This window comes from Cibotium barometz, chromosome 60, assembly GCF_041138505.1.
Source record: "Cibotium barometz isolate CiBa-2024 chromosome 60, ASM4113850v1, whole genome shotgun sequence".
Lineage (NCBI taxonomy): Eukaryota > Viridiplantae > Streptophyta > Polypodiopsida > Cyatheales > Cibotiaceae > Cibotium > Cibotium barometz.
Window position 1 is genome coordinate 36,401,447 of NC_141105.1, and position 27,997 is coordinate 36,429,443.

General features: G+C 45.1%; 1 protein-coding gene and 1 pseudogene across 4 annotated transcripts in view; both read left to right on the forward strand.

Annotated features, from left to right (window-relative positions):
• The first annotated feature begins 4,226 nt into the window (after positions 1-4,226).
• The window catches only part of LOC147605300 (uncharacterized), a 65,123-nt gene continuing 41,352 nt past the window's right edge, over positions 4,227-27,997 (forward strand). Inside the window, exons 1-4 of one of the 3 annotated variants that reach the window (XM_086793936.1) lie at positions 4,566-4,654; positions 4,768-4,816; positions 4,924-5,007; positions 5,374-5,516. In XM_086793936.1, coding sequence (XP_086650062.1) covers positions 4,963-5,007; positions 5,374-5,516 — 188 coding nt within the window. In that variant the 5' untranslated portion in view covers positions 4,566-4,654; positions 4,768-4,816; positions 4,924-4,962. Of the gene's footprint in view, positions 4,817-4,923; positions 5,008-5,373; positions 5,517-27,997 lie in introns of all 3 variants that reach the window. The other 2 variants (XM_086793935.1, XM_086793937.1) reach the window with 2 other exon arrangements.
• LOC147605301 (uncharacterized) lies at positions 12,030-13,186 on the forward strand (annotated as a pseudogene). Its single transcript, XR_015265228.1, has 2 exons — positions 12,030-12,288; positions 12,387-13,186. The product of XR_015265228.1 is annotated as an uncharacterized LOC147605301 (transcript).

The following is a 27,997-nucleotide window of genomic DNA, read 5'->3' on the forward strand; positions in this document are numbered from 1 at the left end:
TATTTTATTACAATAAATGACATTATCCTCACTCATTCTCAATGCATTATTGTATAGAACCTTGGTTATACCTCTATCCAACTTGGATCCATTAAACCAGCAGTCCCTTACCTAGCAAGATTCATCCACTGCTGTTGATGTGCGCCAACCTTTTTGCACCTCATCCAACACATATCTAACAAGTTGCCCTTCCCTATGAGACAAAGCAAGTTCCATTCCAACTGCTCAGACTCCTTCCACCATGAGCAATCCACTAGTTCTTTTAGCATCATTGTCTAAATTTCCTTCTTGGGTAGAAGCAAAGCCAACTTGGAAGTTGTATGAGAGGGAAGATGAAGAATACCCAAACCTCCTTCACTTTTAGGCAGGCGAAGTCTGTCCCAAGCAAACCAAGCCAATGCCTTTTTATTGGATCTAACATTCCTCCATACAAAGTCTCTTATTATAGGTTTAACAATCTTCTGCCAATGTCCTTTTCCAAAGTCCAACACTGGGCATAAGAACATTATATAGGCATTCAAAACAATGTTGCATATAGCCACCCTATCATGGAAGGGGACTCTAATGCCTTCCCATTTCTTGAGTTTCAAAAAGAATCTATCCAATGCCTAGTTTGTTAACTATTTGTTGGTCACCTCAACCCTAAAAGGAACCCCTAAGTATCTAACAATTTGTCCCCTCTTCACAACCTCACATCCCCATCTTTCTAAGTCAAAGTCATTATCCTCAAAGAGGGTGATTAGCTTAGACTTGTGAATAATACATTTTGAGCTAGAGGCATAATCAAACTCTTGTATAATGCTTAAGTCCAATCTAACATTATCATTATCAGCCCCCAGAGAGAGTAAAGAGTCATCTGCAAAACATTGAATGATTGTTCTCCATTGCTCAACTTTAGCCCAGTTACCCTCCCCTTAGTAGAGGCATGTTCTAAAGCCACAATCAGGGGGTGAGAAGCAATAGAAAATAATAAAGGAACAAGAGGACAACCCTGTCTAGTTGACCTGTTCACCTCAAACCCCCCAACCACCCTCCCATTCAACAATAATTTGAGTTTCCTCCCAATGTAAGGGTGTATATACAAGATGCCATTTTGAAACCAAGCCCCATTTTTTCCATCACTCTAGCCACAAATGACCAATGAACCCTGTCATAGGCCTTCTCCAAGTCAAGCTGCCAAAGGATGTATTTCTGCTTAGTCCTCAGGGCCACATCTCTCCCCATCATGGCAGCATAAATATTGTCATATATAGACCTTCCTTTTATAAAGCCATGTTGTTTCTCATATATGAAATCTTGAAGGGCAAGGGTAATTCTAATGGCAATGATTTTAGCCAAGATTTTGTATATAACAGTCAACAATGTAATAGGCCTCCAATGATTAAATCTATCACATGCATTTTGTTTAGGAATATGCTTCACCAACCCTTCCTTTAAGTCCTTATCCAGATTACCTGTTTTAAAGGCATTTCTGCACATTCTCCATACAAAATCTATTAATGAAGGCCAGAAAGCAATGAAGAACTCCATAGACAGTCCATCCCATCCAGGTGATTTTTCTCTCTCTAACTTTAGAAGGGCATCCTAGCATTCCTCTAGCTCAATATCTCTCTCCAGCCATTTGGCCCTATCAAGGTCCAATCTCCTATTAACTTGCTCTAGCAATTTGGTCTCAGCTTGGAACCTCTTGGTTGATTAGTCTTCCTTAAGACTGAGGGTCAACCCTAGAAACTCCACCCATTTCGTGGCTATTAACCTCATCCCTTTTATCTCCTGTCCATTTTCATCCAGGACCCTACCTATCAAGGTCCAATCTCCTATTAACTTGCTCTAGCAATTTGGTCTTAGCTTGGAACCTCTTGGTTGATTAGTCTTCCTTAAGACTGAGGGTCAACCCTAGAAACTCCACCCATTTCGTGGCTATTAACCTCATCCCTTTTATCTCCTGTCCATTTTCATCCAGGACCCTACCTATCACCTCCTTACCCCTCAACTCTCAGTCAACTTAAACAAATACCCGTCTGGCTTCCTTTTATTGTTGAAAGTTTTCCATTTATATCCAATTTCCTCCCTCTTAGTGCATTTCTCATCTTCACTCTTCAACCTAGCTTGACACTTAAAGTACCAAGTTGTCTCTTCAGCAGTTAGTTTCCCAACCTGCCTCTTGTTTTGTAGAGATTCTAAGAGATCACTCCATATTTTTCTTTCCTGGCTTCTTTCCTAAACTCTCAATTTCCCAACCCCCCTAATTATATCTTGCATTTCATTGGCAAAAGTCCTCCTAGATCCTTCTAAGTTACCTCTCCTTTTAAGTCTCTCTATTGCCTCTTCAATATGATTGATAAACAGATCATCCTTTAGTAGCAAGTTGTTTACCCTTAGTTTCCTAGTAGGAAACTTATTTAGCTCATCTTCTTCCCAGTCCATTATATGCCTTCCCCATTTGAGGGACATGTGATCAGACAATGCAGTACTGGAATCCATAGACTTTCTCAGAGTATGAGGAACCCACACAGCTTGTTGGCTAAAGAAAACCCTATCTAATCTAGATGATGACCCAAAATATTGCAAGCTAAAATAAGTGTGGCCAGGATCTAAGCCCCAATCACCCATCTCCCATCCATCCCTTAGGCCTAATCTCCCTCTCAGCCCTTCTGACTTCATCTTCTCTTGTCCCATCCAAACAGTGCTCCCCCCACACCTATCCCTCTGTTTCTCAACCATATTGAAGTCCCCCATAAATATACAGTGACCTTGAAAGTTTAAATCAGCTATCCATTCCCACATCCCACTCCTCACCTTATGATTATGAGCCCCATAGGCATTAATTATCCAAATCCTCTTCCCTTCCAAAACTATTTCCACACAACCAAAATTCTTCCATTAGGATGATTAACTATGATGCTAGGATTTAAACAGCTTTTAACAATGGTAATGACTCCACTAAACCCTCCATTCACACCCCCATACATTACAACCCAATCCTTAAACCTATCCTTCCTCAAAATTTTAGGCCCGCATAAATTATGTTCTTGAATAGCCAATATAGACAAACCCCATTCCTTCACTAAACCCCAAAAAGCAACACTCTTCTTTTTATCCTTGATCCCCTTAACATTCCACGTATAGCCATTAGCTCTGAAAGTCGAGCTCATGATAATGCAGTTTCAGGCACCATCTCTACCTCTTTCCCACTCCCCCCATGATCCCCTTCTTTCTGTATTTCTTTCTAAGCTTCGTCCACTTGCTAGTTAAATTTATGAACTGATGAGGTCCCGCTATCCTCCTCCCCTAGCGGATGGACTTAGACTATCAGAAGATCTACTACCCTGATTAGCCCAAGCCACACCTTTGTTCACATTCTTTCTAGCCTCCTCCTTAGCATGTCTTACACTCATTTTCCGTTTCACCTTTCTCTAACCTCCATCTCTTGCAGAATCCCCATCATTCCCCAAGATCCCTTTTCCTTTATCCTCTTCCCCAGTATCTCTGCACACCTCCTTTTCAATGGTCGTATTTTCTATCCAGTCTCATGCTTATCTTTATTTTCACCCTTTGATTTAAACTATATCCCCTTTACATAATTTCTAGCAATATGCCCAAACCCACCACATCTAAAGCATGCTCTAGGAAAAGGCCCGAACTTCAACATCAGCTCTAGTTTACCTAGTTCGCCTAAATCCACTTCAACAAACTTGGGAGTCTCTATTGCTATGTTCCATGAAATACATACATTGTTAGCATGACAATTTCCCGCATCATCTTTTGGCAGATATAAAACCAGGCCAATCGCTAGCTATCTCACTTAGCGCTGGGCGAAGCCAAGGAGGTAAGCCTACCACCTCAACCCATACGAGATAGGCCTCATAAAGACTTTTATTAACATCGAAAAAAGGATCAAAGGGGATAGCATGCATTGGCCTATGATCCATAAACAGAGGTGCTCTAGCAAACAACTTAGAAACAGCCTGAGCTTTAGTAAAGAGAATATTAAAGAAGCCTTTACCTACATAGAAAACCTGGGAGACAACCCTACCACCATGACATATATCATCCTTTCCACTTGTGGTGGCAACCTTACTTTTTCTAATTAGTGCTGCTTTGAAGACCTGTTTTGGGGGTTTATTTATTTAGCCTTTAGAGAAATGTATAAAGAAAAAATCATTAAAACATTTATGTATATAGGTATTTTGAGCATTTTGACCCTAAAATGCAAATACGGCTTCACGAAGCGGAAAACTAGACAGTAGAGAGAGAAGCACCATCACAACAGCCTCAGTCTCTTGCTAGGGTTTTTGAGCAGCAACGCAGCGACGGAGGTGTAGTTAGGTCTGCTGCTGATTCTTCTTCACATTTTGTAACGCGCCCACATTTCGTAACGCGGCTTCGAACACTGTAGCTGGGAGGGGCAGCTCATTGGAGACCTCACTGGTGATCTAGCTGCCCTAACCCTAGCAGCAAGCCCTAATCCTAGAAGAAAAAACTAACCCTAGCAGAAAAATCCAACCCTAGCGGAAAATTCTAACAGGGATGGCTACAAATCTTGCTGCTCATCAGGCGAAACCGAGCGATTGACCTTCTGCAGAGTATCGATTTTGCGCGGATTTCGCTTCCGCCATAGCTTGCCCGCAGCAGAATAGCGAAAGCAACACTGGTACCCCTCCCTTTTTTTTCCCCTTTTCCTTCCCCCCGTTTTTCTGTTGCAGCACTGTTTGGCTCTTTCGCGATTCTTTCCTTTTCACAATTGGGAAGGTAAATACTAAGCACAGCTTGGTGACTGGAGCAAACCCTACCACCACAGTTCGAGCGAGGTCAGGTCAGGCTTTCTTTCAATTTCTGATACTCTATCTTCCTTAGCCAGCGTGTAATGTACAGGCAAAGTTAGGGTTTGGTTCATAGAAGTAAGTTTCTTTGATGCTGCAGACACCAATTTGTCCTTTGTAAAGTGCCTACTACAAAGTAATGTCTCAGCCTCAAGTCACGGTTACTGTTGGACGAGGCGGTCAGGTCAGCAATCTCATGAGCATGTGCATGTACATGAGTAGACGTAGATGCCCATTATTCACATACACGTGCTCTTAAATAATGTCCACATGTACATGAGTAGACATAGATGTCCATTACACGCATGCATGTGCAGTTGCATCATATACATTAGAAGACAGATGTCCATTATATACACACATGTGCACATACATGCATAGAATGTGTATATCTTAGTTTTTATGCCTCAATCACATGTGCCCTCAACTGCAGACCATATAATACGACGCTTAAGCTAAGCTCTTAGACTGCCTCTTACATACCTGTAATTAAAGATTTCATTTATTATGATGCTATGCTAGCACTAATTATCCTTTGTAGTGTACACAGAGGTCAGCCACCATCTCGTCGGGTAGAATGTATTCAGATCGCATTGGAGGAGCAGCAGAAAGCAGGAAAAGATCTGTTAAAGATCGCCTCGGGGGCAGCTTGATGAATGTTTCACCCAATGCTTATCAAATGAGCAGCAAACGGTATAGTCAGATTTCATTTTCCTCAGTAGATTTTCCAGTGAATGAATCGCTGCTGTTATGATTATTTTAAGTATTGAATCGTCGGGGTTGGTGTGGGAGCATCACTGTTGTTAAAGTTTGCGTGTAGACCAATTGACCTTAATAGATAGGTGAGGGTCTAGAATCCTTAGGGGTCTAACCCCTGTGACATTGTATAGGAAACTTATCAGTTTAGAAGGTTATGGTTTAGTTGGTCACTGTTGCATCCCTGTAGAATCCAGTACAAGAAGTTTTGTAGGCTTCACTACTCGGTAATTACAAAGTTCTCCATAGTTGATTGAGTAGGCTGATAGGGCCATCATATCATCATGCTTGACTGCATTAAGTTTTACAATTATGATGGTTTAGGTCTCTTAGGATTTAGCTTCAAATCTGAGGAGCTTGTAAATGGTTTTTATGCATTAGAAAAATTATCGATACATGTGGCAATCATGAAAGTTTTAGATACAAGTGATGCTATTGTAACATGCGGAAGCTTGGGAGAAGATCGGTAACTTCAATGCTCAGAAATCAGCACACTTTTCACGACGGAAATTAATGCACAAAACTGAATGAAGATGTGCGGAAAAAAGAGAGAGAGAGGGAGAGATGGAGAGGACACAATATTGGGTCCCAAATACCCTCTGTAGGGCCCCCACCACGGATGGTGTATTTGCTTTATTAGAATGATGTGAATTTGAAAAGAAAATACAGAGAACTTGACCTTTCTTGGCTGAGAAATCTATGCCCTTGACCTGCAGTCCTTCACCCCTTTGCTTTAGCAACTCCTTGGCTTGTCTAGCCCTTGTTTGCCTTGGCTCTTGGTGAAATATGAGATGAGATTATGGGATTGTGGGCTCACCCTTTTATACTACTCCTACAAGAGTAGTCGGCCAGCAATAAATGTTCCCACGATTGAAATTCCAGCATTTAATGCTGAAAATAATTACATAAAATGCTGCGTTTTTTTCCTAACTGGTTGGGCATCATGCGCCTGCTTCTGTATGGCTGGACAATGGTTTTGCAAACCTGGAGGGCTGGGCAGCCTGTATGGGCTGCCCCATACCTTCCCTACAGCCACACAAAGGCTGCATCTCTTGAAATCTGCCTTTAGCTTGCCACTAGGGCTGTCCTACAGCCTCTCCATGGCTGGTGGGTTCAGCCAGGGCCTTCCTGGCCCGCATGGGGGTGGTTCCACACTATCCCCATGCCCACACAAAGACCCGGGATAGCCCTATGGGCTGGCCCCTTGTTCTAAACGCAAACCCTAACTAACTACTCAGTGATCTGGCATCCGATACCATCAGAATCACTGACATCATTCCAGAGGGAGACTCACAGCGCGGACTGGCACTGTTTCATGTGCAGGACAGTGCACACCTGACCTTAGATTCATGTGCAGGACAGTGCACACCTGACCTTAGATTCCTGTGCAGGACAATGCACACCTGACCACGGACAACTGAGATGGAACCTTGATTGGGCTCACATGGGACCAGTTCACCATCCCAGGTCCTAGGTCCTGCACCTTATGTACAGATATGTCTATGTGGCATCCAAGTGCGGGATGCACGTGACATCCCCTTCTGCTTAACTTGACGGAAGCTACATAGCCTCCAAATAATCCGTCAATAATGGCGGATAGTCTTCGAAAAACTCTTTGTCGAGCCATACCGCTTCATGGGTCCCTCGGTCCTGAAACTTCGTGAGGAACTGTCTTAGTCTTCGGCCTGAGCCATGCTTGAAACGGTGCAGAAGGATTTGTTATGGAACCATAACTTCTGCTTCATCAACAATATCTGGTTTCGCTTCGTCTTTGACCTTTGAAGGGATAGGACATGCATATGGCTTTAACCAACTGACGTGAAACACATCATGCATAGTCCAACTCGGAGGTAGCTTTAACTGCATAGACACCTCATTAATCTTTTTCTTGATGGGAAAAGGTCCGAAGCTCTTGAAAGACAACTTCGGGCATCGCTTGTCCACCTGTTTGAACCTTTGCTTCATAATCCGAAGATAAACCCAATCCCCTTCCGAAAACTTCATATCCCTTCGGTCTTTATTGGCCTGTCGAGTGTAGGCCTCTTGCGCTTTAGCCAATCTGTCTTTTACTGACTCTAAAATCTCCTGGTAAGACTCCGTCACTCTGTTCGCTTTAGGTACTGAACACGAGGTCCTGGTTGACTGTCACCAGCCTCGACATTTCCCAGTATGAAAGGGGTCTGGTGGACTCCAAGATGTCTAAATATTTGGAAAGTATAAGCTTTGGGAATGGGAGATTATCCTAGAATACAAAGGACCACACTCCTAAAATTTATGAGAGTTGCTATTTTTGAACTTTTCATGGAGAACCGAGTACTTCTCAGAAGCACTGGCCACTGTCTGGGCTGTCTAGCCCATAAGTTGTATAGTACATGGTACTTTTAATGTACTAAGTGCACACTGTGTACTAGAGCAAATATACATGTGTGATAGGGGAGTCACACACTCACACTTGATGAGTTGACTTATCCCGACATATGTCTCTCTCTCTCTCTCCCTTTCTCTCCCTTCTTCTCTGTGTATGTGTCTCCCACATGAAACGTTGGAACATGTCTGTAACACTCAAGCCTGGTGCCCTAGCTGGGCTGCTTAGTGTACTGTGGTCCCATGGTTCTTGGTCTCTCTCGTCGTCGAAGCTCGCCAGAGCAAGAAAATGCACTTCTTCTCCGGAACGCAATCTGACCATCTGGTATCTGTGTGGGAGACGTCCGGAGGCTTCCGGAGGCTAAAAACCAACCGTCCTTCGAGGGGCAGGAGTCACTCCGAAAGGGGTAGTCCACCGGCATCTAAAAACCAGCCACACGAGCGAGAAAAAATTCTGGTTTCTTTGCTGAATCTTTGCACTTGAAGTAGGCTCTGATACCACTGTAACATGCGGAAGCTTCGGAGAAGATCGGTAACTTCAATGCTCAGAAATCAGCACCCTTTTCACGACGGAATTAATGCACAAAACTGAATGAAGATGTGCAGAAAAAAGAGAGAGAGGGAGAGAGATGGAGAGGACACAGTATTGGGTCCCAAATACCCTCTGTAGGGCCCCCACCACGGATGGTGTATTTGCTTTATTAGAATGATGTGAATCTGAAAAGAAAATACAGAGAACTTGACCTTTCTTAGCTGAGAAATCTATGCCCTTGACCTGCAGTCCTTCACCCCTTTGCTTTAGCAACTCCTTGGCTTGTCTAGCCCTTGTTTGCCTTGGCTCTTGGTGAAATATGAGATGAGATTATGGGATTGTGGGCTCACCCTTTTATACTACTACAAGAGCAGTCGGCCAGTTTTAAACCAGGTGGCCAGCAATAAATGTTCCCACGACTGAAATTCCAGCATTTAATGCTGAAATAATCACAAAATGCTGCGTTTTTTTCCTAATTGGCTGGGCATCATGCGCCTGCTTCTGTATGGCTGGACAATGGTTTTGCAAACCTCTTGAGGGCTGGGCAGCCTGTATGGGCTTCCCCAGCCACACAAAGGCTGCATCTCCTGAAATCTGCCTTTAGCTTGCCCCTAGGGTTGTCCTACAGCCAGGGCCTTCCTGGCCCTCATGGGGGTGGTTCCACACTATCCCCATGCCCACACAAAGACCCGGGGTAGCCCTATGGGCTGGCCCCTTGTTCTAAATGCAAACCCTAACTAACTACTCAGTGATCTGGCATCTGGTACCATACCAGATACACAGAATCATTGACATCATTCTAGAGGGAGACTCACAGCGCGGACTGGCACTATTTCATGTGTAGGACAGTACCCACCTGACCTTGGAATGCACACTTGACCTTGGACAACTAAGATGGCTCCCTGGTTGACTCGTCCTGGACTGAGCTCACATGGGACCTGTTCACCATCCCAGGTCTTGCACCTTCTGTACAGATATGTTTACGTGGCATGTAAGTGTGGGATGCACGTGACATCCCCTTCTGCTTAACTTGACGGAAGCTACATAGCCTCCAAATAATCCGTCTATAACGCCGGATAGTCTTCGAAAAACTCTTTGTGGAGCCATACCGCTCAGCCCTGAAACTTCGTGAGGAAATGTCTTAGTCTTCGGCTTGAGCCATGATTGAAACGGTGCAGAAGGATCTGTTCTGGAACCATACCTTTTGCTTCATCAACAATATCTGGTTCCGCTTCGTCTTTGACCTTTGAAGGGAAAGGACTTGCATATGGCTTTAACCAACTGACGTGAAACCAAGGTTGTTGCCGTACGTATGTACGGATCCGTACATTACCGTACAATCGTACGGTACGGTACGGTACCGTACTGTACGGATCCGTACGCAATCATTTAAAATAAAAATAAAAATAAAAATATGTGGCGTGTGGCGAGGCGCGTGTGTGGCGATCAGGCGATTGTAGATAAGCGACCAAATTTTGGGCATTTTGTGTGTACTTGCAAAATCGAGTGTCCTGTGTGTACCTGCAAAACTTTGCAGAGCAAATTTCCTCGCTCTCTCTCCCGCCCAGACTTCATCATGCCGCGCAAGACTAACCCGAACTGGGCAATCCACACCAATGTCCTGAGGGTTGTTAACACCCCTTCTCAGCAAGGGTCAGGTACTCGGCTATGGGCATGCAAGTATTGCGGGGAGCAGTACACTAGCACCATAACTCGCGTCATCAAGCACATGACAGGTATCGAGTGCACCAATCAATGTGGTCCATGTGATAAAATACCACAAGCTTTGAGGGACCTGCAATGGGTGGTGCAAGCAGTGTTAGAGGTGGTGAAAGTACGCAAGATGCTCTCCGTGATGCTTTTATTGGAGATGTTACAGGTTCAGGTACACTAGATGAGGGTGAAAGTCTTTTGGCTTCAGCCCAATCCACCACAGGCAGGAAGAGGACACGTACTGCCGATGATGAGGACCTCTTGCCACAAGATGCGAGAGGTACAGGGGAGGCATCAAAGCAATCCACTCTGTGTTCTTGTATCTCATCACAAGCTTGGGTAAAGGAGCGGCAAAGGGTGGCAGAAATGGAGATTTGTCGTACTCTTATTGAGTGTAATATATCCTTCAATGTGTTAAGGACAGACCAATGGAAAAGAATGGTGAAAGCAATTGCGTAGGTAGGGCCTACTGAGACGTGGACAGGTCTTGAGTATACGAAGATGCGTACATCCATGTTGGATGAGCAGAAGGCCTTGATAGACAAGGCGCTCACTCCTGTGAAAGCAGGTTGGCAGGAGTTTGGATGCACTATTATTTCAGATGGTTGGGCAGACATTCGCAAGAGGCACATAATCAATATCCTTGTGTCATCTTGCTTGGGCACCTATTTCTTGCGTGCCATGGATGCAGGGAGAGCAGGAGACAGGATCACAGGGGAGTTCATTTATGGCCACATTCGACAGGCTATCCTTGAGGTTGGGGAGGACAATGTTGTGCAGGTGGTGACCGACAACGCCTCTAACTGCAAGGCAATGGGTCAAATGGTCGAGGCAGAGTTTCCACATATAGTGTGGACTCCATGTGCTGCCCATTGTCTTGATTTACTTATGGAAGACATTGGGAAGCTTGTTTGGGTGCAGCCCATTGTTGCAGATGCTGTAAAGATCACCACCTCTTCCGCAAGAAGCATCAGACTCTTGCCATCTTTCGGAGCCATAGCCCTTTGGATATGGTGAGACCCTCCAAGACCAGGTTTGCCTACATATTCTTGGTCTTGGATAGGCTCTACAAGATAAGAGATTCACTATCATCAACAGTTGTGGATCCAAGGTGGCGACAGATGCATCATTCAGAGGATGAGCGTACAAAATACTTGCAGAGGCGGATCCTGGATGATGATTTTTGGCAGCAAGTTCATAGCCTTTCAGTTGCACTTAAGCCCGTGTATGTCCTTCTCCGACTTACAGACATGGAGGGCTCAACTTTGGGGCTGGTCTTTCATTTGTTTATGCAAATGAAAGACCATGTTGCTTAGTGCTCCATGATGACTGCTCAACAGTAAGCAATAGTTCTAATTTCTTCCTCTTTCTTTGATTTTTATGACTTCTCGATTCTCGATTCTCGATTCTCATGACATGGCAGGACTGACATGTGTACACTTAGCACTATAACCTAAGACATGTATTTTCAATCTCTCATTTTCAGCCGAGATGAGATCTTGGACATTGTAGACAAACGGTGGACATTCATGAGCCGTCCCATCCATGCGATGGCTACCATGCTCCATCCTCTCTACAGGTCGCCAGAGCTATGGAATAATACTGCTTTGAGCATGAAGCAGTCAGAGTATGTTGGAAGGATGTTCTCAGAGGAGGAGTAACTTCAGATCGATAGAGAGCTCACCACGTACATGAGTGGTATTGGTGCTTCATTTGTGAGACCTGTGTCATTGAGGAAGGAAGCCATGAAATTCCCTTTGACATGGTGGCACTCTTATGAAAGGTTGGTCTTCCAAACCTTTCACGCTTTGCTCTTCGTGTTCTATCTCAGGTAACTTGTAATTAATCTCTAAAGTATAGTCTTCGGAAGTGAAGCTTGATGTTTTAGCATTAAAAGATTTACAAATTTGCTCGCATTTTGCACTCATTTTTGCACAGGATTGCTCAGCTGGAGCATGTGAGCGGAACTCGAGCTCATACTCTCTTATACACACCAAGATTCGGAATCGCCTTAGTACTTCTCAATTAGAGAAGTTGGTGTACTGCAGAGCTAACATGAGGCTCGTGCGAAGCTACCATGCTTTGGGGTCACCGAAGCAGGTATAAATTGGAATTTGGACTCAAGAAGAACTTAGAAGTAGAAATTTTTTTCTAGTTCAATGAATATCCAATATGCAATTTGTGGCATGTTTAAACAGGTTGCTCCAACACTACTCAAATTGGTAGATGAACCCAGCCCGGAGCTTGTGGATCGGCAGATTAGAGATGAGCAAGATGAGATTTTGAGAGCTTTACATAGAGAGCTTGAGAGTGTGGATCGTTGTGTGACCCGCTCACGTGCACGATCTCTCAGCATTCCTCTACGCCAGGCAGCTCTAGATCCAGGCTCTGCGAGACGAGAGAGCATTCGCAAGGGAAAGCTTCCAGTTCGTCGCACCCAGCAAAGGCGTGCAAATGAGGCTGTCGAACTCATTCACACTCAGATTCCCGAGGCACATGACGAGGATGCACTGGAGCGTTGTTGCTGAGCCAGAGTTCGATGAAGAGGGCAATGGTATCAATGATGGAGGCATGCTCTCTTCAGAAGACTCATCATCTTCATCTGATGATGAGATTTGAGACTCTTGCGTCTAGAGTCTAGACTGTTAGACATCATCCCCTACTTGCTGGCTTCCTATTTGGTGTCCTATTTTAGCCTTTAGGGCTGACCATGTTAGTCAGAGGGGCTGGTCACCCCTCACTCATATTTTACCCATATTTATTCCCCATTTTATGGTCTTGGGATTTTCCCCAGTCGTGGAGGTATTTATCCCTAGTCGGCTGCCTTCATGTAGAGGTATATATAGCCGGCATGCCTCCCTCATATTTTACTGCTTGCATTGCTTGCCTAGCTTGTCTAGCTGCAGTCCCTCACTTACGAGGTTCTCCCCTCTTGCTCGGGACATGTATTCCTTTTGATGATGATATTGAGAGCAGGTTCTCACCTGTGTTTCCTCTCCATCTTTCTCTCTCTCTCTCTCTCTCTCTCCCTCCTGTGTTTCCACTTTCCCTTCTTCCGCTGCACATTCTATCATGGTATCAGAGCGTCGGTGATTTTCAGCGTTGGATGCTCCCTCCTATACCTCTTCATATTTGCGTTTTTTTGGCCCCTGGACAGACCTGCGTTTTTGCGTTTTCAGCAAGGGCAGCAGCACATAGGTTGCTGCGTTTTTCTTCAGGTGGCTGTCTACAGCAGTTTTCAGCAGTTCTCGGCATTCATACCCCCCCCTGTAGTGCTGGTCGCCTGTTTTGTATAGGCCAACAGCAGCATATTTGCTGCGTTTTTTTCTTCTACAGGTTTCTGATGCTGATTTGCTGATCTGAGGCTTGGGTGTACCTATTTCTTCAACGTTTCCATATTCAGCCCCTTATACCTCTGCGTTTTCAGATTTGCAGCCATGGTTGCTGCGTTTTTTCTGAACCGATCTTGCTGGTAGCTCTACCTTCACTTGGGCTTCATCTGTTGGACCCGAAGGTACCTTCTCTTCAGCGTTTTTCCTCATAGGAGGTGTGGACACTGGTTGGCCTGAATTTTCAGGTTTGTAGCCCTTGTTTGGCTGCGTTTTCTTCTCCAGTGGACACAGATCACTTGCAGAGGGGGTTTCTTGATTGGATTGTGGCTTTGGAGGCAGTTTGGTACTTGAGGAGGATTCTGAATTTCAGATTTCAGTCAGCGTTTTGCTGATTTTGGAGCATCTATACCTGTGTTTTGTTCCTGGCCTACACGGTTTCCCGGTTTCTACATGTTCCTTGCCTTCTGTTGGCGGTGGAGTGCTATTTTTGCTGGATAGCAGTGTTTTGGTTGCGTTTTGCTTCCCATAGGAGTTTTCTACACTCAGAGGGGGCCTTTTTCCAGCTACTTCACTTGAAGATCAGTTTCGGGAGCTGTGCTGTACCTGTGGAGACATTCTTCTTTGACAGGAGTTTACAGTTATTTGGAGGAGAGCAGTGATCTTTTCAGAGATCCTGAGCAGAGTTTATTTTGTCCGAGCTTGTGTTCTTTGCAGTATTTGCAAAACAAGGAGGGTGTTTTGCCCTTTTTGCGGTGCGATCCTTTTACATGGATCTTTTATCTGTTGCTGATTCTTGGGATCTGGTTCTACTTCTGGAACAGTCTTCTGCTATGTGTGATGCTTTTGAGGACTTTGTTGCCACTGCAGTTTATATTCCTGCTTCCCTTCCTCATTGTGAGGAGTCTACCTCTGCCTCTCTTTGTGATGCTTCTGAGGATGCCCCTCTCCCTGCCAGTTCTGATGGCTTGTTGTTTTGGAGGATGGCTTTTTGGACCCAGTGGGATGCTTTGGATCTGTGGTTGCTAACCGTGCCTGGGGCACAGTGGTACTTCCAGAGTTTTTTGGATTTGGATCAGAATCAGGTTGGGCTTGTACCAGTCCAACGATATCATTTTTCAGAGGGGGATGTGGAGTCCTTTCATCTAGCGATGCCCACCTCAGTGGCGTGTACTTATGTACAGCATTGGGCAACTCATGTTATGGAGTTTGAGCAGATGGACCCCATATTTTCTACAGAGTCTTTACATCTTGCGATGCCGACCTTTTCAGAGGATGCTCTTATACAGCATTTGGCTACTCTTGGTACAGAGTTGGAGCAGATTGACTCTATTTCTTTTGAGGATTCCAGTGAGGAGCAGTTTGCTTCTCTGAGGATTGATTATATACAGGATCTGATCTTGGTTGGTTATGAGGTTTTTCATACCTTCTCCAGGCTGGATACACGACATTCGACTTCGGGGAGTGTTCTTACACTTGGGTTTGGAACCATTATTTGGAGCAGCACGTCGCAGCCTATATGGTTGTCTTCTTCCAGAGGAACGGTGTATTTGGCAGCTTGTTCTGTTGCTTTTGCCGCTGAGTTACTGAGGAGATTGCTTGTGGAGCTTTCTTGGCACCTGTTTCTGCAGTCTTTCATCTTTGATCGAGGACGACGTCTCTGGCTTCTTGGAGTTTGCTCAGCATCTGGTGTTGAGAGGGGGTGTTAGACATCATCCCCTACTTGCTGGCTTCCTATTTGGTGTCCTATTTTAGCCTTTAGGGCTGACCATGTTAGTCAGAGGGGCTGGTCACCCCTCACTCATATTTTACCCATATTTATTCCCCATTTTATGGTCTTGGGATTTTTCCCAGTCGTGGAGGTATTTATCCCTAGTCGGCTGCCTTCATGTAGAGGTATATATAGCCGGCATGCCTCCCTCATATTTTACTGCTTGCATTGCTTGCCTAGCTTGTCTAGCTGCAGTCCCTCACTTACGAGGTTCTCCCCTCTTGCTCGGGACATGTATTCCTTTTGATGATGATATTGAGAGCAGGTTCTCACCTGTGTTTCCTCTCCATCTTTCTCTCTCTCTCTCTCTCTCCTGTGTTTCCACTTTCCCTTCTTCCGCTGCACATTCTATCATAGACAACTGTAGTGTTTCATTGTTTTGCTTTTTGCACTTGTGGACCAGGACATGTGCTGTAGACATGATATTTGTACTCTCTTTTATCATCTATGACTTTCATGGTTCTTACTTATATCACTATGACTCTTGACATGAGGTATTGTGTAATGGGCTTGGTAACTGATTTAAACTTTAAGTAATGAGGTTCAGTCTTTATTTTAAGTATTTTGGTTGCTATGTCTACAAAATATTCAGGTTTCTAGGACTGTTTACAAATGGTACGTACTGTTTACGTACCTTAAAATTTGTTCCGTACAGAAGTACGTTCCGTACGTACTGATAGGCTGTACACTACGTACCTTTCCACCTTGCGTGAAACACATCGTGCATAGTCCAACTCGGAGGTAGCTGTAACCATAGACACCTCATTAATCTTTTTCTTGATGGAAAAAGGTCCGAAGCTCCTGAAAGACAACTTTGGACATCGCTTGCCTACCTGTTTCAACCTTTGCTTCATAATCCGAAGATAAATCCAATCCCCTTCCGAAAACTTCATATCCCTTCGGTCTTTATTGGCTTGTTGAGTGTAGGCCTCTTGCGCTTTAGCCAATCTGTCTTTTACTGAATTTAAAATCTCCTGGTAAGACTCCGTCACTCTGTTCGCTTCAGGTAGTGAATTCGAGGTCCCGGTCAACAATGACTGGAAAGGTCTTATAAATGCTGCCTCATATGGAGAAAAAGAATCATTCAAAACAGCTTGAACTAAAGGCAAATATGATTCCCACTTACCTTGCTGATCGTGGACATAACACTTCAGCACATCAAAGGCCAATTGGTTGTATATCTCTGTCTGGCCGTCCATCTGTGGGTGGAATGCACTGGAAAAATTTAACTTAGTACCAAAGTTATCAAACAATGCCCTCCAAAAATGACTGGTAAACTTGGCATCTTGGTCTGACACTATGGTCCTAGGAATCCCGCCAATCGGGTACTAGTGCTGAATGAACAACCGGGCAACATCCTCGGCGGTCACATTTACTTTGCAAGGAATAAGTATAACAAATTTGCTAAATCTATCAACAATAGTTAAGCACTGCGTATTACACTTACTTGGACTGGGAGAGGCAGATTCGTGACAAAGTCCATGGAAATGTCTTGGAAAGGACCCTCAGGAATTGGCATGGGCTGTAACAACCCTATCTTCTTTCCACGAGGAGCTTTCACCTTTTGACAAATATCACAGCGTTGTACATATGTAAACACATCACGCCTCATCTTTGGCCAATAGTATTGCCGTTCCAATTTCTCCAGAGTCGAATTCATGTCCCTATGACCACCTGTAATGGCGTCATGGGCATTATGGAGAAGAGCTGCCCTGAACGACTTCATGACACAGAGTCGGCCTTTGTAGAAAAGCCAACCATTGCGTATCAGAAAATGGCATGGTTCTGTGGCATCCAATGCCTGTTCCCAATGTGTACCGAATTCCTCGGAATCCGCGTACGTGTGCTTCATGTCATCGAGTCCTATACCAACAAGATCAAGTCTAGTGGTCTGAATCGTAGTCACTTGTCCCTTCCTGCTCAAAGCATCAGCCACTGGATTGGCCTTTCCTGGAAGGTACTCAATCATACCACCGAACTGCTGGAATATCGGACTCCAGCGGTGTTGTCGATCACTCCACTGTGCACTTGGCATTGCCTGAATCCAGCGTAATGCCTAATGGTCAGTGCGAACCTCAAAGTCACGGCCACACAAAAAATGTTTCCAATGTTTCAAGGCCTGTATAATTGCTAGGAGTTCACGATCATAGACTGAGTAGTTTCTCTTTGCGGGCACTAACTTACGAGACATGTAAGCTACTGGATGACCATTCTGTTGCAGTACACCTCCAATTGCGATGTTACTCGCATTGGTGATCACCTGAAATGGTTCATCCCACGAGGCAAGTGCTAAACAAGGCGCTTCTGGTAAAGCCACCTTGAGGTTTTGAAATGCCTCCAGCGCTCGTGGAGTCATTTGAATCTTTTGCCTTCTTGTCTTCACTCCCTTTAGCAGATCGGTGAGATCTGCCGAGAGGTCAGAAAACTTGTCGATGTGGGTGGAGTATGCCTGGCATATACCCGCAAAGGATCTAATGTCATAGGCTGTGTGAGGTACTTCCCAGTTGACAATCTCGGCTTTAGCGGGATCAAGTCGAATGCCTTCAGCACTAATTATGTATCCCAAATAATGCACCTAGAACAGATAAAATTCCGACTTCTTTTCATTGACGTAGAGCTTGTTGCTTTCCAGCAACCTAAGGACTTTCTCCACATCAACGTCATGCTGCTCAACCGTAGCTGAAAATACTAGTATGTCATCCAAAAATATGAACACACACTTTCCAATCAAATCCTGGAAAACACGCATCATCATGCGGTTAAATGTAGTTGGGGCGTTCGTCAAGCCAAATGGCATGACCACAAATTCATAGTGGGCCCGTTCCGTACGGAAGGCTGCCTTGGGGATGTCCCCTTCCACAATCCGCACCTGGTAGTACCCACTCTTTAAATCAAATTTCGAGAACACCTTTGCTCTATTCAGCCTTTCGAGAATATAGTCAATTCGAGGCATCGGGAATCTTCTCTTGATAGTCAGCTTGTTGAGTACACGATTATTGGAATTTATGGCCCCTCTACATGGCTTTAGTAGTGGACCTTAGTAGACTATTTCTCTAAGGTTTAGTAGCTTGGCTTTAGATTTGGACCTTAGGAGATTATTTCTCTAAGGGTTAGTAGCTCTTTTTTGGATGGTCCTATTTTCCACTTTTTTATATGCCTTAGTGGAGAATCTCTACTTCTTGCTCTCTACTCTAGGCTTTGGGTGCTCACTTCTAGGCAAGTGATAAGCATCTTTCACATTGTCATTATGCTCATATGATTTGTCTTTAGCTAATCTAGCCATGCTTAAGCATAGATCCTTGCTCTAATCATGTGCTCAATCCATCCTTGAGCTCCCATGTTTTCTAACATGGTATCAGAGCTGTGTAAGTCACCCTCAAGCTGTGTGTAGTCCCTAATCTCATTTGCTAATCATCCCTCATTAATTAAGTCACTTTTACCTCTTCTCACCATAGCCCATCTGCACCCACAGCTGAACATTGCCTTGCTGTGCACAAACCACTTCAACAATGATTAAGCCCTCTTAGGGGCTTCAAGCTAACCCCTAGGCAACCCTCTATGTGGAGGCTCGAAGCAAAACGATGCTCACAACAGGCGGAATCGCCATCGCCATCGCCATCCTGAAGGAAAAATTTTGGTTTTTTGCAAAAATTGAGCCAATCACCACGAATTGATCTAATTCCTCTTAGCCCTGGGGGTTTTTGGGCATGGCAAACATGCGTGTAGCATCAGATCTGGCTGAAAATGTTTGCTTGTAGCTCCTCTAGCATTGTGGCAACTACAGAAGGCACTTTGGTCAAAACATAGATTAAGTAATGATTTCTTTGCTTAATCAAGTGTTTAGGGTGATGATATGATTTGTCTTAAGCTAATCTAGCCATGCTTAAGCATAGTCTTGCTTCCTAGTTCTTAATCCTTGCTCTAATCATGTGCTCAATCCATCCTTGAGCTCCCATGTTTTCTAACAACAACGATAATAGACACACAAACGGGAAGACCTATCTTTCTTCTTGACAAATAAGATCGGTGCTACAAATGGTGACACGTTGGGGCGGATGAAGCCAGATTGCAATAATTCTTGGAGTTGGCGGTCCAACTCCGATTCCATTGCCTTGGAAAGGCAATACGAAAACTTGCTCGGGGGTTCCGAGCTTGGGAGGAGGTCAATCTTGTGGCCCTCCGGTCTAGACGGGGGGAGTTGGGGAGGGAGGCTGTCCCGAAGAAAAATCTTCTGGAACTTTTCATGGAGAACCGAGTACTTCTTGGAAGCACTGGCCACTGTCTGGGCTGTTTGGATGTAAATTATCGCACATTGTGCGTCTTTCCTGACTGCTCACTTAGCCTGCAAGTGGCTTATGAGCGGAAAGTTCGGAATTCCTGGCTCACACTTAATGGTCACTGGGCCGTTTGACACATTCCGATTGATTTGGAACGTGTGCTTGTCCCACTTGACATCAGGGAGAAACTTGTGAAACCACTGAATACCCAAAATTATGTCTGCTCCTACAAGAGGGGCAACCATAAAATCGCGCACAAACTCTATGCCTTGAATAACTAATTTAGCACCTAGAGCTTCATACTTGACGCTCGTTGTCATGCCTGTGCTAAAACCCTCAACCTGTTTGTCCACCGAAGTCAGCTCGAAACGAGCACGCCTAGCGGCCTGTTTCGTGACCACATCCACCGTGCTGCCGCTGTCAAACAAGACGACAACTCTCTGGCCACCTATGTAGCCAAAGGACTTGAGCAATTTGTTGCGCTCATACTCCTGGTCATGGGCGCCCTTCTGCTTATCTTCAAGCTCCCGACTAATAATTGCTCCAACTGAAGCACCGGGGTTTGAAGAACTAGGGGTAGCCACTGGGGTTTGTGTGGGAGCTGAGCTGTGGAGGCCGCGGCGGCGGGCTTTGGAGGCTTCTTCAGACAATCCCGAGAAGTATGTCCTTTTGTATGACAAAAGAAACATCTACCCTCCTCCTTGTACTGAGAAAGCTCCTTAGCACTGAACTTGCCACGTGTTTTACCTGCCTCCGCTTTCTGGTCTGGAGTAAGCTTAGAGGCATTGTTCGAGTTCTTGGAGCCAGAGGCTCCCGGGCTTTGTCTTGGGGAAGACCCCGTTTGGTTCTGGTCTTTGCCCCCGAGGCGATAGCCCTGGGAGAAGCCGGCTGGAAAGTCTTGGGCTTGCCACCATTATGTTTCATTTCTGCACTCTGCGCAAGTGAGAGTGCGTCTTCAAAGGTGGCTGGCCTAAACATATGCACCTCCCATTGGATTTGCATGTCAAGGCCATACAAAAACTGCCCTTTCTTGTCCGTATCAGATAAGCCTAATTGCAGACATAAAGTCGAAATTCTATTGGCAAACTGAAGGACTGGTTGCGCGTTCTGACGCGCTCCTCTGAACTCGTCTTCGAGTCGCTCAAGGTAGTGGGGTGGTAGAAACCGCTGCTTAAGGTCGCGGACAAACTGGTCCCACATATAAGCTGCCATACCTACTCTGGTGTGGGCATGAGCCCACTAAGTCCACCAAGGAATGGCCTCACCTTCCAACTGGCTAAGATCACTCTGTCAGTATCTGTTTTTCTAACTGCGGCAAAGTAAGCTTCAAACTGATGCAACCATGAATAGAGAGTTGTGGGATCGAGTTTACCATTATACTTACTGAAGTTCATTTTCTCGGGAAAATGATTCGAGGGCACCGCCGGTGTCAATCTGGCGTCCAAAGCTGCGAGGTAACGCTCGTGCTCCACGCGTTGCATGGCTTTGTCTTCACGTTGTCAGATCTCCAATGCACGCATCTGCAACTCAAGCAAAGAGCTCGACTGTGATTGTGACCCCGCAAAAGGGTCCCTGTGTCGAGGATCTGGAATCAGGGATACGCAAGGAGAGGGAGGAGGAGACGGAAAACGCAACGCTGGAGAACGGGTACACTCTTCCAGAACCAATATCTGCGATCCAACTTGGTTGTCTGTTCTGCGATTGCTCACATCATCTGTTGGAACATGTCTGTAACACTCAAGCCTGGTGCCCTAGCTCGGTTGCCTGGTGCACTTTGGTCCCATGGTTCTTGGTCTCTCTCTCGTCGTCGAAGCTCGCCAGAGCAGGAAAATGCACTTCCTTTCCGGAACGCAATCTGACCATCTGCTATCTGTGTGGGAGACGTCCGGAGGCTTCCGGAGGCTGAAAACCAACCGTCCTTCGAGGGACAGGAGTCACTCCGAAAGGGGTAGTCCACCGGTGTCTGAAAACCAACCAAACGAGCGAGAAAAAATTCTGGTTTCTTTGCTGAATCTTTGCACTTGAAGTAGGCTCTGATACAACTGTAACATGCGGAAGCTTCGGAGAAGATCGATAACTTTAATGCTAAGAAATCAGCACACTTTTCACGACGGAATTAATGCACAAAACTGAATGAAGATGTGTAGAAAAAAGAGAGAGAGAGAGAGAGAGGGAGAGATGGAGAGGACACAGTATTGGGTCCCAAATACCCTCTGTAGGGCCCCCACTGTAACGGGAGGCGGACGCGTGTATTGGAATCGTATAAATGTGAACAAGATTCTGAGCACTTAACACTTGAGCATTACAACCACAAAGCTGAAAATGACAGTACACCACATAAAGGGGCCGATGATAGGCTGACCCCCCCCCCTTTAGGTTATATTACCAAAAGAGTCTGCAAGTACAAGTTTACGGGTGCCTGGGGATTCACCACCAGCCTGCACCTGATTCTTCCAAATACATCATGAATGAATACATTTCAAACAAGAGAATCTGTAGGTACATCCGCCCTACACACAGGTACATCCGCCCTGCACAAGCCTCTTCACAGGTACGTCCGCCCTGCACAAGAGAGTCACAATCCTCACAGGTACTCCGCCCTGCACAAGATGTAAATGGATCTTTAGGCCCTGTTTCCACGCGAGAAACTGATCCAGAAACCTGTGTTCTCCGCAAGCAAGTGTTCCCAATGCTTGCCCTAAACACCTGTTACACCAGGAATCCTTGAGACACATCCATGCTCACATATTCCATTGCTGTCCGGCCTGTTTTATGCAATAACCAGTCCAAAACAGCAACTTTCCATCGCGAGAATTCCACCTGTAAAGGGTCCTACAGCCCTGTGGAGGTCCCTAGAGCTGTCCTGTACTGTCCAAGTTGGCTTTGGACACCTGTAACCAGCCCAAAACTCGCAATAACCAGAAATTACAGGTCTGAAATTTACCAACCAGCCCTTTAGAAGAGTGTGGGGATCGATATCCAAGCTTGTGTGAGTCCGGGAAGCAAGCAACCAGCCCTGTAGCAACTCCCAAAGCTTCAACCAGCTCTCCAATGTGTTGAGTTATGAATAAAACAGCCCAAATGACCTCTTGAAGGAGGCGCCTTTCTCCAGTGCCACCTATGGGGCTTGGTGGGTTCACATACAGGCTGACAAGTGTCCCCATAAGGTGTCCAGGTAGGTGTCCAGCCCATAGTGCTCCATTTGTCATGTTTGTATAAGTTTAGGTCCAACCAAATGGGAAATGGCCATAAGCTGTCCGGACTTCATTAATTTTGGTCCAACCAAATGCGAACGCAATATAAGTTGTCCGGCCACTTATTAATGAGTGTGGACCTGCAAACCAATAAACTTTAGTAGTAAATGAAATAAGCTGTAAATTGAGTGTGGACGCACTTACCACCTGCAAAACCCATAAGCCCATAGTTTTAGGCCCAAGCAGGAGTGCACACACGTGTCCACAAGGTGCCCGGGCGTCCCCGGTCCCTCGGACTTCACAAGCCAAAATAACAAGCATTGTCCAGGCAGCAAGACAATGTCACGCAAAGTAAAATAAAGTTATGGCATGCATCATTTATGCATTGTGCACATGTAAACTTGGAGAACCACCTATCATCATTCTTGTACTTGAAAATATTCCGCCTGCCATCATAACACACCATGTGTGCATGGCCGGAATCCACACGGGCACCGCCCGAAAGTCCACAAATGTCCTGCCACGTCCTTGGACTCATATGCATCCACTCATATGATCCATACACATGCCCAGGTATAATACATACATGCATCCGCATGTTTCTAGGCCTGACACGCATCCGCATGTCCCTAGAATATAGGGATTTGTGACATCCCCCCGGCTTCTAATCAGTTGACCGCAACTGAAAAGCCTCCAGATAGGCCTTCAAAAGATTTGGGTAATCCTCGAAGTAGGCCTCATCCATCCATTTCGCATCCAAAGCTGAATAATTCTTGAACTTCACAAGGTACCTACGAACAAGTTTGCCTCCCGCAAGCTTTCGTTCCTTGTGAAAAACAATCTGTTCAGGTTGAAGAATCTCTTCCAGCTCATCCACCTCGGGTGGGTCTTCCAAAACCGGCTCAAACGGTGTCGGTCCCACATAAGGCCTCAATAGGCTCACATGAAAAGCATTATGCATGTTCCAATGATCTGGGAGTACAAGCCGAAATGCAACATCATCGATCTTCTCCAAGATCTGAAAAGGTCCATAATACCTGTTGGAAAGCTTAGGGTACTTTCCCTCTTTCCCTGGCCTCTTCCGAAGGCGTGCCTTTTCAAATTTCAGCAAGACCCAATCACCTTGTTTAAATTGTACATCCCTTCTATGCTTATCAGCTGCCTTTTTATTCTTAGTTTGAGACCTCTCTATGGCTGTCCGTACCTGTGCAAATGCAGTATCCAAGTCTCTGACATACTCATCTGCTGCAAAAATCTCATCCTTTGTACGAAGGATGGGTGGTAGTACCACCTTGCCATAGATAATCTCAAAGGGCGCCTTGCCCGTAGAAGTATGTACCGTATTGTTGTAGGCAAACTCCACAAGTGGCAAATACTTCTCCCAATCCGATTTACGGTCGGATACATAAGATTTCAGCAAGTCGAGGAAAAACATCCTAGCCATAAGATCTAGCTTTATTGTCTTGCGCACGGGAATGAAATGTGCCTGCTTGCTAAACCTGTCAATAATGGTCCAAATAGCATCATTTCCTTGTGGCGTCCTTGGCAAATCCATAATGAAATCCATAGCAATGCTTTCCCATGGTTCATTTGGTATAGGCAAAGGCTGAAGCAATCCAGGTGCTTTATGTCGGTCAAACTTGACCTTTTGACATACCATACATTCACGTACATATGCTTCAATATCCTTGCGAATATGTGGCCAAAAGAAATACCTCTCCAAAGCTTGTGCTGTGGCCAAAATGCCTCTATGACCTGCATATGGAGGAGCATGGCACTCATCCATAACCTTATGGCGAAGGTTCTTTACCACACACATACGATTTTGCATCATGAGATATCCATCTCTTATGACATAAGATGGGACAGCAATACCCTCTTGCAAATCAGCCCATACATGTGCAAAATCCTCATCCAGATGATAAGTATTACGCATATCCGATAAGTCCTCATGGTATGCAACTGTAATAGCATGAACCTGTGGTCGTCTAGATAAGGCATCTGCCACCACATTCTTTTTCCCTGGAGTGTGTAAAATCTGAAAATGAAACATTGAGAGGAAATTTGCCCATCTCATATGCTTCTCTGAGAGCTTACTTTGAGTCAAAAAGTATCTCAAACTTTGATGATCAGTTTTGACCATAAAATCAGCCCCTAAAAGATAGTGTTTCCAAATAGTAAGGGCATGAATTACAGCCAACAACTCCTTCTCATAAACCTGTAAGTGAAGCTCTGCATGTTGCAAGCGTCTGCTCTCATAGGCAATGGCATGTCCTTCTTGGTTCAAAACAGCCCCTATGCAGTCCCCACTTGCATCACATTCCACGACAAAAGGTTTGTGCAAATCCGGAATAATGAGTACCGGTCCCGAGATGATTGCACTCTTCAACTTTTGAAAGGCATCTCTCTCTTCTTGTGTCCATTTAAAGATTGCTTTCTTCTTCGTTAAGTCATGTAACGGAGCGGCAATGAAAGCAAAATGCTTGACGAACCTCCTATAGTAAGCACATAAACCAAGGAAGCTCCTCACTTCATGGACTGATTTCAGCTCTGGCCATTCTTGCATGGTTTGTATTTTTGCGGGATCCATGCGCACACCATCCTTTGATACAATGTGACCAAGATAGTGAATTTCTGGGAGGAAGAATTCACTCTTTTTTGCATTTATGTAGAGCTGATTTTCCTTGAGCTCTTTAAACACAATAGCCAGGTGCTCACGATGTTGGGCTTCATTCTTTGAGAATACAATAATGTCATCAAAGAATATACCTGTGAACTTTCTATGCTTTCTGAACACCCTGTCCATCATCCTGTTGAAGGTAGCGGGTGCATTTGTAAGGCCAAAAGGCACCACCAAAAACTCATAAAGACCAAAGGCTGTCCTGAATGCAGTCTTGTGTACATCTTGAGGTGCCACTCTCACTTGATGATACCCACTCTTGAGGTCTATTCGGCTGAAACATGCCGAACCTTCAAGCTTGTCCAAGATGTCATCAATGCGCGGAATCGGAAACCGATTCTTGATGGTTATCTTATTGAGGGCACGGTAATCAACACACATCCTGTAAGTACCATCCTTCTTTTGAACAAGAAGTACCGGCGAGCAATATGGCGAGGAACTAGGCCGAATCAAACCCTTTTCCAAAAGTTCATTCACCTGTGCCATAATCTCTTCTTGTTGACTAGCACTCACCCTGTATGGTGGCCTATTAGGTGGAGAGCTACCGGGAATTAGATCTATGCAATGATCTTCCGGCCTCTCTGGTGGCAACCTTGCTGGCAAAGCATTCGCAAAACAATCTCTAAACTCATTCAAAAAGTCAAGCTTGTCTTGATCTAATGTACTAACATCAACACTAGAATGTTCAATGGTATCACGTACAAAAACCAAGTAAGAACAAGCTGATTTCTTTATTGCCTTATTAATTTGTACATGGCGTACAAGAGGTATGGTACTTCCAGTAGTACCAGCATCTATAGAGTGCTCACGGCCTCTATGTACAAAGCTGATTTTCTTCTCTTTGTAAGCCTTAGTAGGCTCTAAACGGTGATGCCAGGGCATCCCCAACAAAACATCACAACCTGTAAGAGGAGCCACTAAAAAGCTCTCATAGTCGAGGTAGTCCTGTATATGTACACGGAGCTTACCAATGACCGGAGTTACATCAACCTGTTTGCCCTCAAAGGCGGCATCTGCATTCATTTGCATTCCCATGTCTTCCACATTGAGACCTATGGCGGCAGCCATCTGTACGGATATAAAGTTATCTGTGGAAGCATCATCAAAAAGAAACAAAGCGGGCTGATCCTTCAATTTGCCCCAAGCCTTGCATATGACTCTACTCTTGGGCTCATGCCCTGTATTACCCTGCACATCGGGTACAACATTCACAAGAGGCTTTTGCACATTAGGCTCAGCATTCTTAGGATTCTGTGGGCATTTAGGATATATATGATCTTTACTGCCACACTTAAAGCATTTTCCAGCCTTCCTGTACTCTTCCAATTGCTGTTTTGAGAGCCCAAAATTGTGGCGTTTACCCCCCGGCTTCTTTTCGGAGTCATCCTTTGCATCTCGGCCATCTTTGGGAGCATTCTTAGGTGGCTGTCCACCCTTTTTCTGGTCATAACCAGCCCTGAATTTGCTCTTGTTTTGACCTGCAAATGGCTTATTTGTGGGTGTTTTTATGTGCAAATTCTCCACAATCATGGCTGAGTGTATAAGCTCTTGTATGGTCTTATTTGGGTACACTCCCAAGCTTTGTTGAATGATGTGATGGAGCCCCGATTCAAACTTTCTCTTCTTCTCGTCCTCTCCAATCTTCATGAAGGGAGTAACCTTGAGAAGGACTTTCCAAAACTTTGCTATGTATGAAGCAACGGACTCTCCCTCATCTTGGGACAGCCAGTCCCACTCCTTGCGTACATCCTTTGCAAAGTTTGGTGGTAAGAATTGATCATAAAACTGAATTTTGAAAGAAGACCAAGTTGGGGCAGCATTTCCATCAAGTATTTTTGCAAGCCACCAATCACTTGCCGTATCCTTGAGATGCATTCCCACATGCCTGAGCATAGACTTTTCCGAAAAGTCTTCATTGCAAAAAGCTATCTCAAACTGTCTAATGAAAGCAAGTGCTTTGGTAGAGTCCATCCGTCCCTGAAAGTTTTCAAACTTTACATCCTTGTCACCGGACTTGAACTCTCGAGGCTTCTTCCTTCTATATGCATCCCTATGTACATCCTGTTCATCTGCATGATGATGATGCCGCGATGAAGATTCACGATCCCTCTTCGTTCTCTCTTGAGCCACACTCTCCAAATGAGTGGAAAGCTCAACACGAGAACGGACATGTCTTCTTGGAGCAAAGCGGGAATGAGTAGAGGATCCCTCATCCTTACTCTTCTCTTGACCTGCATCAAGCCTAGCACCAGGGACTCTTGTCCTTTCAGCATTTGGCACTTGCTGTGCTCTTTCTGCTTGTTGTGCATCATGTGCATCACCACGGGCAGCCATGAGGGGTGGCTTCTTGAAAGCCAAACTACCATCTGCTTCAGTGTATACATCACCCTTAACCATTAGGTATGCAAGTGCAAGCTCTTGGGGTTTCTCAACATCCATTTCCTTTGCAATTGCTTCAAAAGTGACTTCATGGACCGAAGCCTTTGCCTTCGCAGCCAACACCCTTTGTACATCCGGGTCATTTTTCAATGACCTAAGCTCTTCGGTTTCAGCCCTAT